The sequence below is a fragment of the Denticeps clupeoides genome, chromosome 4 (assembly GCF_900700375.1).
Source record: "Denticeps clupeoides chromosome 4, fDenClu1.1, whole genome shotgun sequence".
NCBI classification, from domain to species: domain Eukaryota; kingdom Metazoa; phylum Chordata; class Actinopteri; order Clupeiformes; family Denticipitidae; genus Denticeps; species Denticeps clupeoides.
This window is the reverse complement of record NC_041710.1, coordinates 7,963,486-7,983,288: the sequence shown is the minus strand read 5'-3', so window position 1 is coordinate 7,983,288 and position 19,803 is coordinate 7,963,486. Positions and strand designations below refer to the sequence as shown.

The 19,803-nt window shown below is 45.2% G+C and overlaps 1 protein-coding gene across 3 annotated transcripts in view; it reads left to right on the top strand.

Moving 5' to 3' along the window:
* Positions 1 to 19,803, top strand: part of b4galt2 (UDP-Gal:betaGlcNAc beta 1,4- galactosyltransferase, polypeptide 2) — a 108,638-nt gene that overhangs the window by 55,665 nt on the left and 33,170 nt on the right. For all 3 annotated transcript variants that reach the window (XM_028976341.1, XM_028976342.1, XM_028976343.1), the window contains exon 3: positions 8,289 to 8,524. In XM_028976341.1, coding sequence (XP_028832174.1) covers positions 8,289 to 8,524 — 236 coding nt within the window. The remainder of the gene's footprint in view (positions 1 to 8,288; positions 8,525 to 19,803) is intronic.

Here is a 19,803-nt window from a genome sequence, read left to right as displayed (position 1 = left end):
TGCTCCTCGGGATGACGGGATGACCCTGGAAACAATATGGTGCTCCAACGTAGCCAGAGGAAGCCTGCGCGTTGCCGGTAGCGCAGACTGCTATCTGGGTGCGCCGACACGCGTGTGCTCGTCCTCTCCTCTCCCTGTGCGCTCGCCCGTTCACCCTGCCGATGGACGGCGAATTCGTACGCCAGGCCCGTGTCCGAGCACGGAGCTAAGAGGCTAAGCTAATCGCCGGAGACTTCAGACACCAGCGAATATTACAACGCACCTCTCACTGAGATACTGTAAACCTTAGTGTCTAACTGATACAATCGTCCAGACTAACCTACCGCTAATCTCCGGTTATTTATCAGTTCTTTTTCCCACAGTGTATTACTCTGTTCTTCCTTGCTTCTCCCACGTTTTGCCGCAAACTCCCTTCCTTTTTTCCCGCGCGCTCCACTTCCTTCCGTCTTATCCCTCCCACCATCGCTGATAGGTCAGAACATCACAGATAATAAAAGGAAACAGAAATAATACTGAACAAATATTTAGCAATAATTATTAACATAAAATGAACATAATAACATATATACACATGTAACATTCCCAAACTTTTCTCTGGGTTACACCCTCCCCCTTCTAAAAGTTTGTATGTCCTCATACAATACTAAGGCATGGGTGTACTAAGCATTGCTATCTTCAACGTTGGCCAATTTTAATGACAATACCCCTGTGTACAATAGTCAGAGGCTGATCTCTAGATCTACCAGGCCCATCATAGGTGAGTCTAACTACAGGCTTCACAGCTCGTTTTGGCCTGCATTCTGATCTAGTGTTCTGCATATCACTATGAGAATCAGTGAGCAGTTCTGGTTCAGATTCCAATTCAGGATCCACGTTCTGTTCTAAAACTACACTAGTCTCCTCTTCAGTCCTTCGGCAATCTTCCATCTCACTCTCAGATGTAGTAGTCCCATCAACCTGACTGGTATCTTGAATTAAAGGAGAGTCATCTTCATCTTCCATATCTCCCAGTGTTTCAGTGGCATTCCTGATTCTAGGCACGTTCTTTTCACGAGTGGCATGACGAGTTACAAAATACTCTAAGTCAGAAGATGTGTCAGAAAAATCCTGATCTTCCTGAGGCTCGGTTCTCGTTTCTGTCCCGTTTCTATGACTCTTTCTTCTGGTCCTTGGTCTGGAAATTGAATTATCAACTATGCTGGTTGATGGTATTCTCACCAGCTGTCCAATGGGAAGCAGATGATCCCTGTGGATTGTCTTGATACCACGTGTTCCATCTTCTCGCTTGATCTTAAACACTGGTATATTAGGCATCTTTCCCACCACAACATACGGATCAGGACTCCACCTACTCTCTAGTTTGTGTTTACCTCTCAGTCCTAAGTTCCGAAGTAACACCCTGTCCCCGATCTCTATGGACTGGAAAGTAACTCGCTGATCATACAGTCTCTTGTTTCTTTGATGTCTTTTATTAGCTGCGTCAGAAGCTAGTTTATATGCTTGCTTCAAGTCTTCCTTCAGCTTTGAGACATACTGCAAATGACAGGCATCCCTCACCCCGTCTGGAGATGTTCCGAAACACAGGTCAACAGGAAGTCTGGCCTCTCTGCCGAACATCAGGCAATAGGGTGAAAACCCTGTGGCATCGCTCTTGGTACTGTTGTAAGCATGAACTAAATAGCCCACATGCTGACTCCAAGTGCGTTTCTTCTCATGACCAAGGGTACCCAGCATGGAAAGTAGTGTGCGATTAAACCGCTCTGGTTGAGGGTCTCCTTGTGGGTGGTATGGGGTCGTTCGTGACTTGCGAATACCCATTAAGGTCAACAGGTCCCTGATCAGCCTGCTCTCGAAATCTCTTCCTTGATCGGAATGAATCCTCGCCGGCAATCCATAATGCACAAAAAACTTCTCCATAAGGACCTTGGCTACAACATGGGACTTTTGGCTTTTTGTTGGATAAGCCTGAGCATAACGTGTAAAATGGTCTGTGACCACTAGTACATTGCTGATACCTTTTGAATCAGGTTCCATGGAAAGAAAATCCATGCACACAAGCTCCATAGGTCCATGAGTCACAATTTGATGCAATGGAGCTACTCTCAGTTGAGGGGTCTTGTGGGTGATGCATTCTCCACAATTCTTTATGTATTCTTCAACATCTACTGACATTTTAGGCCAAAAGAATCGGCTCCTAATCAAGTCAATGGTTCTTTCTTGTCCCAGATGTCCAAGATCATCATGCATTGCTCTCATTACCATTTCCCGGAACTCTTTCGGCAGCACAAGCTGATTGACCACTTCTCCGGATGGCTTTTTGGTTACTCTATATAGTATTCCCTCTTTTATGCACAACTTCCCAGTCTCTTTTTTCAGTCGTGACAGCTCCATTGAAAGGTTCTTATCTTCTGTCCAATGACCCTGTTTGATAGCTTGTAATGCTGGTCTGATAATCTCATCATCTTCCTGAGCCTTTTTGAGAGTTTGTGTGGACATAAATTCCAATGATCTCATTCTCATGTGTGTTGGGAATGCATAGAAGTCAGGAATACATTCAGGGGACGCTCCCAATTGGCCCACCCAACAGGATGATGTGTCAGGGGCCTCGGGGACAACCACCTGCTGACAGATAGTTCTTACCCCAGACTGTGGTAGAGTCACCCATTCTCCTGTCTCTGTCATATTCCTGGACAACCGGTCAGCATCAATGTTGTGACGGCCAGGCCGATACTGAATGTCGAACTCATAGGTTGATAAGGCAGCCAACCACCTATGCCCAACCGCACTGAGCTTTGCAGTAGACAACACATAAGTAAGGGGGTTGTTATCCGTACGTACAGTGAATCTTGCGCCATACAAATATTCATGAAACTTGTCAACCACTGCCCATTTAAGAGACAGGAACTCCAGTTGATGTACAGGGTAGTTTCGTTCAGAAGGGCTCAATTTTCGGCTTGCAAATGCAACTGGTCTTAACCCCTCTAGATGCTCTTGGTACAACACTGCACCTAGACCTTTTAGGCTAGCGTCTACATGCAGGACATAGGGTTTTTCAGGGTCTGCAAAGGCCAGAACAGGGGCATGAGTTAGGCAGTGAATAATCTGCTCAAAAGCATCTGTGCATGACTGATCCCATCTTTCCCCAAAAGGTTCCGCCACTTTCCAATAGACTTTCTCTGCACCTTGCGTGACTCGTCTACTCTTTTGCGTGGGCGCATAACCCTTTGTGAGCTCAGTCAGAGGTCTCACAATTGCGGCATAATTGGCAATAAACCTGCGATAATAACCACAAAATCCAAGAAAAGATTGTAAAGTCTTAAGATTGGTTGTTTTGGCCATCTAGTCACTGCCTCAATCTTTCCTGGATCTGGAGCGACACCATCTGCAGACACGATATGTCCAAGGTACTTCACCTTTGGTAGGCAGATCTGACATTTATCCATAGAAAGCTTCAACCCAACTTCCCCAAGGCGATCCAGAACCTTGAGAAGCCTGATTTCATGTTCCTCTAGGGTTTTTCCAAAGACAATCAGATCGTCTAAGTAAACCAAGACCTGCAGGAGGTTCATATCTCCAACAGCTTTCTCCATTAACCTCTGAAAGTTCGATGGAGCTCCGGTAATCCCCTGAGGCATCCGTTCGAATTGGAAGAACCCCAATGGGCAAATGAAGGCTGTTTTCTCCTTGTCTTCTTCAGACATAGCAATTTGGTAGTATCCACTACGCAAATCAAGCACCGAAAACCACTGACTCCCTGATAAGGCATTAAGTGCATCTTCAATACAGGGTGTGGTGTACTGATCTGGAATAGTCCGGCTATTTAATAGTCTGTAATCTATGCACATTCTAACAGCTCCATTCTTCTTTCTAACCACTACTATTGGTGAAGCATAAGGGCTTCGAGACTCAGTAATGATTCCCGCCTGCAGCAGTTCTTTTAGGTGTTGCCTCACATCCTCAATGTCAGCAGGAGCCAGACGACGAGATCGCTCTCTGAAAGGTCGAGGGTCAGACAGGCGAATTTTGTGTTCAACCCCCCTGGCCAAACCAACATCCCAATCATGGACTGAAAAGACATGGGATTTCTCAGCCAATTTTGTGCGGAGTCTATTTTTCCACTGCTCTGAGATTGGTGAGTCTCCGAAATCAATCATGTTTACATCGAACTCTGATGGAACTGTGTCTTTGGGTGGGATACTGGTCACGGAGTCCACATAATACATACATCCAATCACTGTCCCCACTGGTATAGAGGTTTCTCTTGAGCATTCGTTCCTGATTAACACCCGGAAGCTGTTGATGTCTAAAGCTTCACGGGGTACTACCATTGGGTGAAGAAAAACTCCAGCAGGCAGAACAGTTACTGGGCATGAGTCAATCATTAGGATCTCCTGTCCAATGGAAGGCTTCAGCTTGACTTTGCATGCAACTGGTGTCTCACCACCTGGTGGTAAAACTAAAGGCCCTGGACCTTGCCATCGCACCTGACCAACTTCGTCGTGCGAAGACTCATCCGCCTTACAACTTGGATGTGTGTCACCATTGACATTGACATGAAGGCCCAGTGCCTGTGTCACATCAATTCCATTTTCCTTGCACTGCTGCACCAGCCGTCGGACATGGCTTGCATTAGTACCCACAATTACTGATGTTTGATCATCATTCCGGGGGCTAGGACATATGAGTGCGAGGACAGTCACACGCTGATGGATCCCCACTACCTCTGCCGGGTACTCCAAGTCCACTACAACGTAACCCATATAAGGGTAACTGGCAACCGAGTCACTCAGTCCCCATAGGGATAAGCCAGAGACGGGCTGAATTGGAATATCAGACAAGTGTTCTTTGTACCAGGGCTCAAAGATTATCGTCACCTGGGAACCACTGTCTAAAAGAGCAGTGCATGGTCTTCCATTCACTTTTAGTGGGACAAGGCTAGGTGGCCCCACCAAGCCATCTGGTAGGCCAGCAGTATGGGGGCATAGCAGCCCTACTTGTTTTGACTGCACTGTTTACTGTACTTGCTGCACCATCTGATGACGGTGAATTGCTCTTGTAGATTTTCAATGCTTGAATCAGTTTTTTGATTACTTTAGCCTGGTTTTCTTCATTTCGACATTTTCCAGCAAAATGTCCATTCTCTCCACATCGGTAACAGAAATGCTCTTCTGACATTTTGGTTGATTTCCGTGGAGATCTGGCAACAGATTCGACAGCCTGCGTGGCTACCAGAATTCCTTGGGGTTCAGTCACATTCATTGTGACTTTATGTTGAAGACGCTTCAGCTGCTTGCTTAAAGCTCTACACTCACTTTCAGGACAACGCCCCCTAGGCAACACATTTGATGGAGGTTTCATAACACTCTCTGTAGCAACAGAAGCTGTCTGGGACACTGCTGTAGTGAGCAGGGACTTCAGTTCCTTTATTTCAGACTTTAGGTTTTGAAATTCAGTCTGTTTTACCTCCATGTCTTGTTTTACATAGGCAGTCTGTACAACAGAGCTGATCTTCTTCCTTGAAGCTTCAAATTCTTCTTCGGCCCGTATCTCTTTCAACAGCTGGAGAAAAGTTGGAGGTGCTGCTTTTCGCTCTCTTAAACGAAGATTAACCAGCATCAGATCAGAAACAATTGCACCTCGCAGTATCTGATCCAGCCGTGCTCTATCAGCACAGTTTGGGGGAAGCCCACCTCTCTGTACGAGCCTATCCAGTAGCTGTTCCAGACGTCTAAGGAAGTCAGATAGTTTTTCTCCCGGTTGTTGTTGTAACAATCGAAAAGCAACATAAAGGTCTTCCCCTGACTCTGCACTACCGAAAGCATGCTCCAGCGCTTCTATGCAGTCTTCTGGGCTTATCTCTGGATCACCTGCTCGTGCTGCTTTAACTATTTCCAGTGCTGGACCCCTCAAACTTTCCATCAATCTTCGCCTTTTCTCTTTACGAGGCCAGTCACACTCTTCCACCATTAGCCGTGCTTGTTCCAGCCAGTGGTCAAACTGCTCTTCACCAGCTGGAGTTGGTAGTGTTCCAGAAAACATCCGTAGACGACGATAGCTTCCATATTCACTGGTAGGTTTCGAGGCCTTATCCAGCAAAACGCCCACAGCTTGAAGAATGGCTTCTGTTGAGCCAGGGAGTCCCTCTTTTTCAGTGAACAATATTCGCAAATCTTCCATTGTCCTACCTTCAGTTTGTAGGAGTCCCGTGAGCTTCTGGCTAAAACTTTGTGCTTCTTTCTCTTTAGCCTGATGCACAATGACTATCGTCCAGGCTTCTTCCGTGTCACCTGGAAAGACCTTTGGAGGAACGTGTTCAGCTTTCACTACTTCTTTACATTCGCACAAAGCCAAAAAGCAGTTCAGGCGCGTGTTAAAAGTTCGCCCACGAACACGTACACGTCCGAAACTCTTCACTGTTTGTAGAGTCTCTTCGATTAATGAAATGTCATTTTCCTCCGGCATAACTACCATAAATGCATGTGTTTCCTCTAATGCCTCACCTCGGCACCAGCCTTTAAGTTCTAATTCTAGATCACTATGGCTTGCCATACTGGTCAATAAGTTGCTTAGCAGTGTGCTGAGTGTAACAGAAAAAAATTACTTGTGGGAACCCACTAGCAATCCCAGCGGTGCCTCCAATTTATGTAGCCCTTTTACCCCACGACTATGAGAGCTGGGCTCTGGGTTCATATCACTAAAAGTGATCCTTTACTCATATGCCTTAATCTTTATATATAACTAGTGGAATTCCAAAATGAATTATATAAGTGGGTATAAACAACACACAGATAATAACATGTACAAAATATGTATTTCTTTCCTTTATATAATTAAACAAGGAACTCAAAAGAAATTACACAACACACATAAAATACACTTTCAAACAGTAAACCAATTAAATAACTTAAACTAAAGCCGGCAAGTGAAAAAAAATATACCCCCACGGTGCAGGCCTGTGTGCAACAAAATGTCGAGGTGCTTCAGTCTTATCACTTACGGCTCCCAGCACAATATGGCGTGCTTCGGTATTGCAGTCACTGTAACTCCTGACCTCCAGGTAAATCGTGAGCTTCGGTGCTCCTCGGGATGACGGGATGACCCTGGAAACAATATGGTGCTCCAACGTAGCCAGAGGAAGCCTGCGCGTTGCCGGTAGCGCAGACTGCTATCTGGGTGCGCCGACACGCGTGTGCTCGTCCTCTCCTCTCCCTGTGCGCTCGCCCGTTCACCCTGCCGATGGACGGCGAATTCGTACGCCAGGCCCGTGTCCGAGCACGGAGCTAAGAGGCTAAGCTAATCGCCGGAGACTTCAGACACCAGCGAATATTACAACGCACCTCTCACTGAGATACTGTAAACCTTAGTGTCTAACTGATACAATCGTCCAGACTAACCTACCGCTAATCTCCGGTTATTTATCAGTTCTTTTTCCCACAGTGTATTACTCTGTTCTTCCTTGCTTCTCTCCCGTTTTGCCGCGAACTCCCTTCCTGTTTCCCGCGCGCTCCACTTCCTTCCGTCTTATCCCTCCCACCATCGCTGATAGGTCAGAACATCACAGATAATAAAAGGAAACAGAAATAATACTGAACAAATATTTAGCAATAATTATTAACATAAAATGAACATAATAACATATATACACATGTAACATTCCCAAACTTTTCTCTGGGTTACATCTGTCTCTATGCATGTCTAAAACACCAATCCACCACAACATTATGGCCAGTGGCAGATCACGTGAATAACTATGACTTGTGTTAAAATGGCAGTGGGAGGAATATATTAGACAGCAAGTACTCAGCCAGTCCTTGAAGAAACCTCCTCAAGACCAAATTTTGATGGCTAGACAACTGGGTCACAAACTTTCACAATTTTGCAAATGAAAACTTTCCTTTGGGTAAATGGAAGAGAGAGAAATAAAACTGCAATTTGCTTGTAAATCCTTCCTACTGCAGCAGCTTGCAATGGCCTTTCCAGAACACACGAGGTGTTGATAAATAAGAAGAATACGGGAGGAAAGAGCCCTCTGCGAATCGTAAAAATCGCGGTCATGGCAGCGCATCAAATAGGTTTCATCCCCACTGCATTCTGGGTTTTGTCTGCGCTCTCCACAGCTGGCTGCTTTCAGGCTCTCGGCAGCGGCCTCTGCAGATTTGAGTAATCTCAGCCAGCACAATGAGTCAGGGCCCGAAAACCCGCGGTTTACTCCGTAACAGGAAATGCATCGACGGGCCGCCGCCGAGGGGGGCATGAATGTTAATTTAATGTTCCTCTTTCACTCGCAGTGGGCCGTCTGCTCATCGAGTTCAGCTCTCAGATGACCCTGGAGAGGGTGCAGAGGGAGAACCCCAACGTGACGGAGGGCGGGCGCTACTCACCGCCGGACTGCCGGGCCAGGCAGAAGGTGGCCATCATCATCCCGTTCCGGCACAGAGACCATCACCTCAAGTACTGGCTGCACTACCTGCACCCCATCCTGCGGCGTCAGAAGATCGACTATGGCATCTACATCATCAACCAGGCAAGTTAATAACTACACTTTGTCTATCTAAAGTCTATCGAAACAATAGTTTAGAGGGAAATCAGGTGCTAGTAGCCTAGTGGGTAGCACACTCGCCTGTGAACCAGAAGACCCAGGTTCAAATCCAACTTACTACCATTGTGTCCTTGAGCAAGACACTTAACCCTGAGTGTCTCCAGGGGGACTGTCCCTGTAACTTCTGATTGTAAGTCGCTCTGGATAAGGGCGTCTGATAAATGCTGTAAATGTAAATCAGGAAGGCAAAATGTGGGACACCATGTTGACACCAGTTTTTTGTTTTTTTTTGTAATGATAGCTGGCCTCTGATGCAGAGCTTAACACCATCTTCACCAAATTATTTAGAGCTTTACAAGTCAACACAGTCGCTGGACTCACTTCACCCCAGTCCTAAAGACAACATGCCCAAAGTAATGCAACGGCAGACCCATGAATGAAGGGTTAGAATGACAGAACAATCGCTTTCGCATTCGTTCTTTCATTACTTCTTCTCACTCCTTGACCAAATGTCATTACTCTTAAGGCTGTTGAGATTTATACATTTGGTGTCTAATTTAATGTACTTTATGGCTCTTGTGGATATTGTGTCTGATCTTGTCTTACGCCTGTCTAGTATTGTGTAGTATTGTGTAGTATTATCCTATTCTTAATCTCACTAAGCTTTATCATGCAGAGATAAAGGGTCGCAGAGGATGAAACTGTATGCTTTCAGGCCTTGTGCTGCAGTTTCTGCAGGGTCTTGACTGACACAGCGCAGGTACGCCCCGTCAGCTTGCTTTTTACCACTGTGATGTTCTGCCAGCGCTCCTGCGCTCCTGGTGAGTTCAGACCTGTAGCGAAATGTTGGCCGGACGAGCTCCAGGGTTCAGGCTTCTCTCTGGGAGGGGTGGGACCAGGGAGGCATGGTGCACTCCAGCTGGTGGTCTCTGCAGTGGTCAGCAGCACAAGTCTTTAATGAGCTGTGATTTGTAGTGTGTGGAGTGAGGGAGCGAGATGGCTGCAGGAATCATTAGCGATGAGATTTCCATTCGTTCGTCTTCGTCAGCACGGGGAATGAGATGAAGAGAGGCTTCTGGTGTACCCAGATCTCTCCGTTTTTTTCCTCCTCTCTCTCCATCACAGAGAACTGTCATCAAGGCCGTGCGAAAGGCTTCTACATAAAGAGCTTAAAACCCTCTTGTGTGTGCAGTGCTCTAATTACCAGTGTTCAGGGTGGGCGGTGAGGTTCCTCCCTCGGCCTGGACAGGAACGTGCACGGCTCTTTGTTGTCCAAGGCCGACGTTCCACAGCGTTCACACAACACAACTTCACGACGCATGCAGAGAGCGTTATCAACAGCCTTCATCCCCTCAAGACAGGGCGCTGTTCTGGTTTCATTTCTACTTTAATTAGCCGATGTTTGGTGTGCAACACGGCAACCGTCCATCGCTCTGTATTAAACGTCTCAGTCTGTATTTACCACGGGCCTGCTCAGGTTCTGCTTTGGCATTACTTGTGTAGACTAACAAGACAAAAAAAAAGGCAAAAAAGGTTTTGTGAGAACGCACCAGAGAAACAAGAATCACATCTGCAGGACATACTTCTGTGTGGGCTTCTTCCAGCATCTACTTCAGCTTGTTTTATATTATGTTCAGACTACGAATCAGAATCAATTTTATTGGCCAAGTATGTAACACACACACAAGGAGATTGTCTCTCTCAAGCAATACAATACAAAATACACAATATACACAATTTTAAAAAGTACATTGTGCTGATGGGCTCAGATATCGACAACACAGATATGGCTCAAGTGTTTGTAGTATGAAATTGAACCACATAGTGAAAATGAAAGTGAAATGATGGTCATTGTGAAACACTGCAGCACAGCACACATGCACACAAAGAAATGTGTCCTCTGCTTTTAACCATCACCCTTGGTGAGCAGTGGGCAGCCATGACAGGTGCCCGGGCACCTTGGCGGATCGGGATTCGAACCAGCAACCTTCTGATTACGGGGGCGCTAGGCCCCCACTGCCCCAATACATAGTATTGTGTTATGGAACAGGACACACATTGAGCAACAGTAAAATACCAAGGAAAATACCAAATATAAGAGAGTCTGACTAGTGACAAGGGTGACAATGAGAGTACAACAATGTCAAGCTCACCAGTCTGTGTCATATTGCAGCGTGGAGAAGAGATCATGGCCCATGCAATTTATTTCATTCAGTTTTATTTGACATGAGCCCTTCAAATCAAAATTCTCATGTAGTGTTACATGCAAGGTTGGAAAGCAGTCACAGGGCTGCTGTCTCCTAAATAGATATGATATTTTAACTGTGTAATATACACTCCCATCATCCCAAACATACTTTTTTTTTTTTTTGGTTGTTTTGTTTACTGACACCCATTCTAACCATTATAGAACCTCTCCATTCTTTCAGACTTCTTTTGTTTAATCTTAGGGTTTGGTGATTTCGCAATATTTGCACTTCAGGCAGTGCATAAAAATCCAATTCTCATGGTTCTATGGATCAGTTATTGGGAGATTTGTGTTTTTTTTTTCACACGTTATTTCTTCAGCCTTGCATGCATGCAGATCGCTAATCAGACTGCAGGGCTGTCGTGCAGCTGCTAGTCTCCCTCCTGCAGGGGTGACAGTTCGGGAGTGCTCTACATATCATGCTCAGCAGAGTGTTAAATGGTTTAAAGCGGGGGGCTGTTTATGGCAAGCCGGGAGACTCGGGGAGAAGGGATCGTTTCTCACTCTTTCATGGTGGCGGGTAATGACTGTCACGCGTTGAGAGGCGAGCGCTGGCCCACCTCTGACCGATAACTCATACTCCACACTCCTCGACAGATTTTTCACTGGAGCCATGCAGCCATGTAATAATTTTGTGCTTAGGAGCGTGTAGGTGCACCAGTGGAACCTGCGTTAGCACCGAATCCACCAGTCAGAAGCTTTTGGATGCAAGACAGTGGGCCAATGAGAGCGTCAGGGTAAAAAAAAAAAAAATGGGTCAGCTGTGGGAGGAGAAAAAGCCGACGTGCTGTGAAATCCCTACTGCTGAGACCTCTGCGTATCGCCCTCAGTTCAGTCGAGCGTATTCCAGTTACTGAAGGCACCTGTATTTGCTTCTCTGTTATGTTTTTTTCTATCCTCCACCGAGAAAGCCAGAAAGCACATATCGATATTCAGCAATGGCCAATCAGAGTGCACCAACCTAACGACCGTTCCACCATGGCTCCACCAAGCCAGACATGGCTTTGTCCTTCCGGCCTCGCAGCGATCAGTCTCTGGGCTCTACCCCAGCCTCCCCAGTGACCCCAGGCTATCCTGCAGCCATGCCCGTTACACAGGCCAGGCAAGTGGGAGTGGGCAGCAGAGATACAGACCACGCCAGCAGCTCATGCCAGCCTTTTCCCAACATTTCTCAAATCTCGCTGTGTTCTCTGGAACCAGTCCCGGCGTCCCGGCCCACCCGAAAAAGCACAAGTTAGCACACGCACAGCTGTGATGGCAGTTCAGCACGCAGGCTGTGGGAGAACAAAAAGAAAAAAGAAAAGAACGGGGCCATAATTATGCATCCTAATCATCTGGTAATTAAGTCTTCATGCCATGTGATACGGTTTTTGTAGCATGTACCAGGTTTCGCACGGTACATGACGCTACATTGTAAGGCAATGAAGTGTTAATTAGTGAACGTTATGCAACTGACTAATTGTTATGCAGGAGCTGATAAGGTACCATTCCGTTGTAGAGCCTATGCGTTTGTTACAAAGCCATTTTTGCATACATCTTTGCATACTTCTCTTTATTATATGCAGAATATTCTAATTTATCTTATAAACAGTACTCCTAACGATGGCTTAAAAGAGCGCTTTTGCTGTACCCTAGGGATGTAATTACAAACCCTCAGCATTACAAATGCTCAGTCAGCCAAGTATACTGTCCTATTGACTATAATAACATATCTGTCCGTTGCTAGGAAGCAGCCTGCTTTTAAAGTAGGTTAATGTGGCTCAGTTCGTCCTTGCATGTGAAAGTGCTTACATGTTGATTTCAGACAGTGAGCCGTTTCAGGAAGATTTTATTTAGTCCGCTTACACATGCTTTTTTTTTTTTTTTTTTCTCAACAATTCCCAATGCTATGCACTTTCAGAACCTGGATGGTGCACTCTAGTGGCATCATTAAATATCTTTATATCAGTTACCTAATAATATTCTGTTAATAATCCATTTCCAGTGGCCCTTATGTAAATGAGGCTCGACCTATGCGCAACTTCCAGTCCGCTTAGGTGGACTTTCAGATGGGGACCATAAAGGCACAATAAATTGATCACCTGACATCTGATGACACTGAATACTGATGAGCCATCACAACTCAGACACTTAGATCATAAATTTCAAGACTGGTCTACTCTAATAATGTTGCGCGTGGAACGCAAACCATACAGTTTTGGGTGCAGAATATTGGGCACCAATGATAACATGCTTGTCTTTAATTGAGGACATCGAGTCGACGAATATTTTGATTCGTCGTAATTGCGTTGAGTCACATTGCAATTGATGTTTCCATTAGTTTCCAGCCAGACCGTTCATGTTCTACTCAAGACAGTGTGCACTACGTGGAGATGTTCTGACTGATGTTCTGATGTTCTGACAGCTCGGAGAGAGAGAGGTTTGATGGACGTCAGGTTGTCCGGGCCGCGCTGCACGTTTGTTTGGGATTTATGGTGCTGCGCTGCAGTTCCCCATGACCTTTTATCTCCCCTTGTCATTAAAGCTGCTCTCTGTCTGCTCTTCAGTGGTCCATACATCACTTCTTGCATTGACATTCAAAGGATGGGGTAAAAGCAGTGCGAGAGGATAACTTCTCTTTCTTCTGGTTGACTCAGGACAGTGGGATGTCTTAGAAGACGTGTAAGTGTTCCGTCACAGTATCAGCAGTCACGCAGGGCCACATAAACACAATTCTCACACATTATAGAAAAAAGACATATATACCACACACGCACACACACACACACTCTTATAATCTAGATCTGTCTGATCACTGCATCAAGTGGAAAATCATGTAAAACTAACTGAGATGATGATTAATGTTTCAACATTTTTTTTCAAAAGAGAGTTTCATGCCTTTGGATGGAGACGTTTGTATCACAGAGATCATGTTCGTCACAATGTTCTGGAAAGGATATCATGCATTTTCTCTAAACTTCTCTAAATATTTAACTTCAACATCCCGCCATTGAATTGCGCTAAGCACGTGCTCTCGTTTGGAAAATGTATTCCAGATGTTCCCTTTCCCCGCTCTTTTTTGTCATCAGCTTTGCGCGAGCTGAGGTCTCTAAGAGAGGCGACATATTCATCAGAATCTTATCAGCTGGAGGCCAGCAGGGCTGTCTTTAGAAATGAGACGGGCACGCGGCGAGCCGGCGGAGGGGCTGCAGTGCGGTGGGACACGCCGCTGTCTGTGGGTCCGAGGGACTCGCTGTGCCCGTCTGTCCCTGCTCTCATAGCTGCGTATACAGATTCCCGAAGTATGCATAGGTGTGCAATACGGTGCAAAAGTCCAACATGGGCCAGCATAGTGAAAGGTGTACTGAAAGCAATTTTGTAAAAGTAAGAAATACCCCTTGGTCAAATATTGATCCAATGCTGCAGAATTTCATTATGTTTTGTTTTTAAAAATTGGCATGATATATAGAGAGAAAAGCAAAATTCTCCACCGCGCTATCCTGCTGTTCTCAGAGGCGCCAATCCAATATTGTTTTCCATCTGTAGACTTTTTGCTTATAGGAGGTGCAATGGTGTGAGGCCAGATTTCAGTTCTTCTGGCAGATCTGTCAACAGGGGTTCGGAAATCAAATGAATTATTATTACTTTCAATTTTTAAATTACATTTAAACTTGTCTGTAGTGCATTTCTGAACAATGTCACAGTCGCGCAGATTAAAAATCAGCACATAGCACAGCCAAGTGCTGTGCTATGTGCTGTATGTTAGGGGTGTAGAAATTAATCTTATAATCGATTCATCGTGAATCAGACGTGGACGATTCTGCACTGATTATATCATAATGATGTTGCTTGGTGATTTTGTGCCGGCTCTATAAACAGTTCAAAAGTAGTTCCGGTAGTCACTGTGGCAGCGCCGCTCCAGGTAGGAATTTGGCCTCGTACACACGGACGTTTGAAATGAACACCCTCTGAATGTCATCCGTGCTTTTGCTGCCTTTCGTTTGATTGGCATTCCTTGTTCAATTGGCATGACACTGTTTAACATTTGTCGGGATTTCAGCATTTGTTGGGATTTGACGCCATCTGAATGTGCAGACGACTGAATGCTGGTGCTGAACACCCGTTTGGATTTGTTCCAATGAGCATAAGAACAGTCGCTGTTCAATCCGTGCTCACCTGACGCCATGAAGGCCTGGAAAACGCCTGGTTCAGACGTCCTTGCGATGAAGGCCTTAATCCTCATCTCACTTAAGTATTTGAAAACATAATGTGAACTGAAGTAATGTAGAAATGTATAAGATCTATTGTAATGCATTGATAACCAGTGTGGGCAGTGGTGGCCTAGCAGGTAAGGAAGCGGACCCATAATCGGAGGTTTGCACCTGGCCCGAATCCCGAGCCAGGTGCCACTGGGGCCACTGAGATGCCACTGAGCTAAGTACCATCCCCACTCGCTGCTCCCCAGGCGCCTGTCATGGCTAGACGCTGCTTGCTGAGGCTGATGGGTTGAATGCAGGGGACTCATTTTGTTGTGTGCTCCATGTGCTGTGCTTCCCAAGGACAATCACTTCACTTTAAAACTTTATTCGTATGTAGAAACATGTCTTCCTGTCAGTGCAGTCTGGAATAATAGCTTTTGGAGATACAAAATCTGTAGGCCTGTTAACTGAAGTGACTATCAACTTGTGACATGTCAACTCGTATACATGATCACAACCAGTGGTGAGCAGTGGTGGGAAGTGGTGGCCTAGCGGGGACAGTAGTGGCTCCGTAATCAGCGGCCCCGTAATCAGAAGGTTGCCGGTTCGAATCCCGATCCGCCGAGGTGCCACTGAGCAAAGCACCGTCCCCACACACTGCTCCCCGGGCGCCTGTCATGGCTGCCCACTGCTCACCAAGGGTGATGGTTAAAAGCAGAGGGCACATTTCGTTGTGTAACTGTGTGCTGTACTGCAGTGTTTCACAATGATTTCACTTATATAACACAGACTTTTACATTGGGTTGGGCATTCTCTTTTGACATGATATGCCATTAACTTCAAACACTGTTATCTCCTCGTTCAAATGGAAAACAAAGAAATGGAAAGACTGTTTCATTCAGCTTTTTTCATTGGGTGGAAAAAATGAATTTGGATGTTTTTCAACCCATACCCAGCATGTTCTGTCAGGTGCGCAATGATGGCGAAAAAAGACTATAACAAAAACCTTGGTAACAAAATACATTTTTTTCAATTTATCCTTTTTTCATGTAATAAGTGTTTTGTGTGTTAGCGTGTGTCCATGAGTTTGTGTTTTATGGTGTCTGTGTATGTGTATGTGTGTGTGTGTGTGTGTGTGTGTGTGTGTGTGTGTGTGTGTGTGCGTGCGTGTGTGTGTGTGTGTGTTAATACCCAGCCATCTGCTGAGTGAAGAGTGATGTGAAGCTGCTGTATCGAATCACACAGCCACAGCGCACCAATAAAATATTGAACAGGGTGTTGCATGGAAACTTTTATTCTTTCTCTTGTTCTTGCATTCCCATTCTTCTGTCTGTCTCACCGTTCTTTGTTGCTGTGCAAGTTGACTGCATGAGAGAAAATGACAGCTCTCACATGAGAGGAGCCCTGCTGTGTGAAATCGGAGACTCTGACGGACAGAGCTGCAATGCAAACCCAAAGTGACATCTGAACACAGAGTCTCATAGAACCTGATCTGACCTGCTCAAGACACGCATACACACACACACACACTAATAAATATTTAAATGTGTAAGTACCTTTATGTAAGAAGAGTTTTTCGAGGCAACCTTAGTCTTTCCGTTCCAGGTCACAGTGGGACTGGAGCCTGTCCCAGTAATCCATGGATGCAGGCAGGAACCAACCCTGAGCCGAGCAGCTGCGGGTTGTGGGTTCACCCACAAAATAAATTGCTCCACGTAACAGTCGAGGTTACTGAGAAATTTGTATTAGAAGTACAGACTTTCAAAGCACGACTGGGTTAAAAATTCTTTCTTTGAAACCCGTTTGTTGAGAAAGCTGAAAGTTTTAATGACAGATGTTGTTGACTGTGGGAGATAGCTTCTAGAAACAATGACTTCAGATGACTTTGTTATATTTGTCTTATTTCAATGCTGTAAAGATGTTGGTGTTGGTGATTGTGGACTGGATGCCAATGATGGTGAAAGTGAGATGCAGGATGGTGAGAAAGAAGATATTGTGCTGATGGCTCGCCTGATAATCTACCTGCATCGCCTGATAATTTACCTGCGGGGCAGCCCTGTAATCAGGAGGTTGCAGATTCGAATCCTGGTCCGCGAAGGTGCCGTCCCCACACTCTGCTCCCCGGGCGCCTGTCATGGCTGCCCACTGCTCACCAAGGGTGATGGGTTAAATGCAGAGGGCACGTTTCGTTGTGTCATCGCGTGCTGTGCTGCAGTGTTTCACAATGACAATCACTTCACTTTCACTGCATGTGTATTTTGGATCCCTACCAATACATAAATCGATGCAAGTCGATGAGAAATCTGCATGCATTTAAAAAGAAAAAGATGAACCTATGAAATTGATTCCCCTTAAAATTGTATGTGTTTCTTTGTTTTGTGTGTCCACCAAGATTTATGGGATTCGGACTGGTAGGTTTGCAATCAGCCAAGTCACACTAAAATCATAGCCTGCTTGGTTGAGGACACAAAAGTGACAAATCTCACACACTGAGCTGTCAGGCATGATGGAAGGGTGCATTTTCACCGATCGGTGGTCAGTTTTTTTTTTTTTTTTTTTTTTTTTGTAGGTGACCACAGTGCCAGGCTTTATCCTTCCCTGTTTCTGAATCATTAGCAGTAATATTTTCACCTCCGGGCTGCACTTTACCACACAGACGAGCCGAGACTGAGAGAATGGTGGCTGTCTCGTTAGATTCTATTAACGTTTTTTTTTTTTTTTCAGAGCCATTAGTCCATTTGATGAAATAGAGCACTGATCTATAATTCAGCATCTATCCACTGTGAGAACACAAACGGCTTCACAATTTCTCTTTCTCTTTCAGTTAAGAACTATGAAGGTTTGGACATTACCTCTAATGGAGCTGAAAGACTTCACTCTGAAGACTTTTCAGTCTGATGGTGACGCCCCTCCCCATCTTTATGCAGGGGGCGCATGCCATTGTAAAAATTTCAGCTATAGCCTCAAGAAATCTTTCATTCATCCTCCCTTTGTCCCTGAGCACCACCTCCTCCAATTTCTCCCTTCCTCCTGACTCCAATTTCTGGCATTAATGTGCTGTTGTTGTCAGACGTTCATTGGCTCATCTTGCGGGGATAAGTGCCGTGAAGAGCGCCTGCACCGTGTGATCGCATGCCAATTGTGGCCCAGGTTTTGTGTGGTGCACGGGTTTATTTAATGCCTTTTGTAGTTAGCAGGCATAGCTGAATTGAGATGAAGCAGGACTGTGATGTGTGCTGGTGGCATTGTCAGGCCGCACATTCATAAAAACGTTCCAGTGATCTCCAGTGATCTTCGAATCCGGTTCAGACATCAAATCAGAAATTGCTGTACACAGTTGTATTAGGTTGGGCTGTCAAAATTAATGTGTGACAATCGGTACAATTAATTTCAAATATTTAACATGTTAAAACAAATGAATGCAGCTGCCTTCGTGACCTATGACATGGATGTCAGATTCATTCTAGCCATAAACAGTCCTTACATAAAGATGCAGAGGGGCCGTGACGGAGCTTTTTTTTTTTTTCTTCCTTGAACATGGGAGCAACATAATGCAGCTGCTACCGGGCGTGTCTTTTTCAGGCATACAGAGGGTGGAAATCAGGCACGATCAGATGAAAATACGCTAGCACACACATTACCATGTGACACAGCTCACAGCGTTTTTGAGGGCGTCATCTGCATCAGCCTTCAACGCCCAGGGGCTGCTGGGTGCACACAGCTGGCGCTCATGTGCCTGATAACCAGGACCATTTACATTTGCATTTAAGGCATTTGGCAGATGCCCTTTTCCAGAGTGACTTACAGCGTGCTTTCTTGTTACAATCAATGAAGTGATTAGGATCTGTTAAAGATCCTTTACAGAGAGACCTGTTAAATACAACATTCATGTGGAGAAAAGACTCTTACCTTGTGTTAGAAATTTTTGTTCCTGTCACAAGGGTTTGTTTTTGCATTCATTTTTATTTCTGTTCCTTTGGGCCCTCATGCTGGTATCTGTTTGTGTTATATAATAAAATCCCTCTTGCCAAGAGGCACCTCATTCCCCCTTCAACCCTGAGACATGACACAGCCCTTTGGTGGGAATGTAATGCAGGTAGTGGGGCAGTGGTGGCCTAGCGGTTAAGGAAGCGGCCCTGTAATCAGAAGGTTGCCGGTTCGAATCCCGATCCGCCAAGGTGCCACTGAGGTGCCACTGAGCAAAGCACCGTCCCCACACACTGCTCCCCGGGCCCACTGCTCACTCAGGGTGATGGGTTAAATGCAGAGGACAAATTTCACTGTGTGCACCGTGTGCTGTGCTGCTGTGTATCACTTCACTAAATGTCACCCAAATGAACCATAGAGAAACCCAAAGTAATTTGCTTTCAATTTATTGAGGCTGTTTTATTTTTTTTTAATGTTCAGATCATCTCCCCATCAGGGAGCCTCTTTCCTGCATTTGTCTATATTATTTCTGCATTAAAACAAGGTTTAGTCTTTTGAACAAATTAATCAATTGCCAGCACTAGTATTAATTTACCCAGGTCTAGTAATTGTTATAAATGACAACTAAACAACACCTTTTAGGATAACCCAAGTAGGTCTTTGAATTCTGGGAAATGGTAATTTCAGAAAGTTATGTGCCCTGAATTGCCAATGAAGGGAAACGTTTGATGTCTTGTTCATTCATTAAGTTAAACAGTCCTGAGATATGAGATATAAGCAATGGTGAACAGTAACAGGGATCATCGTGATACCATCGTAATTATCTCCCTCTTCTGTTTCTCTCACCAGGCAAGTAGTTCCTATGAAAAACAAAAAGGTTCAATAAATCTGAATAATGGCTCCAGTAGTGG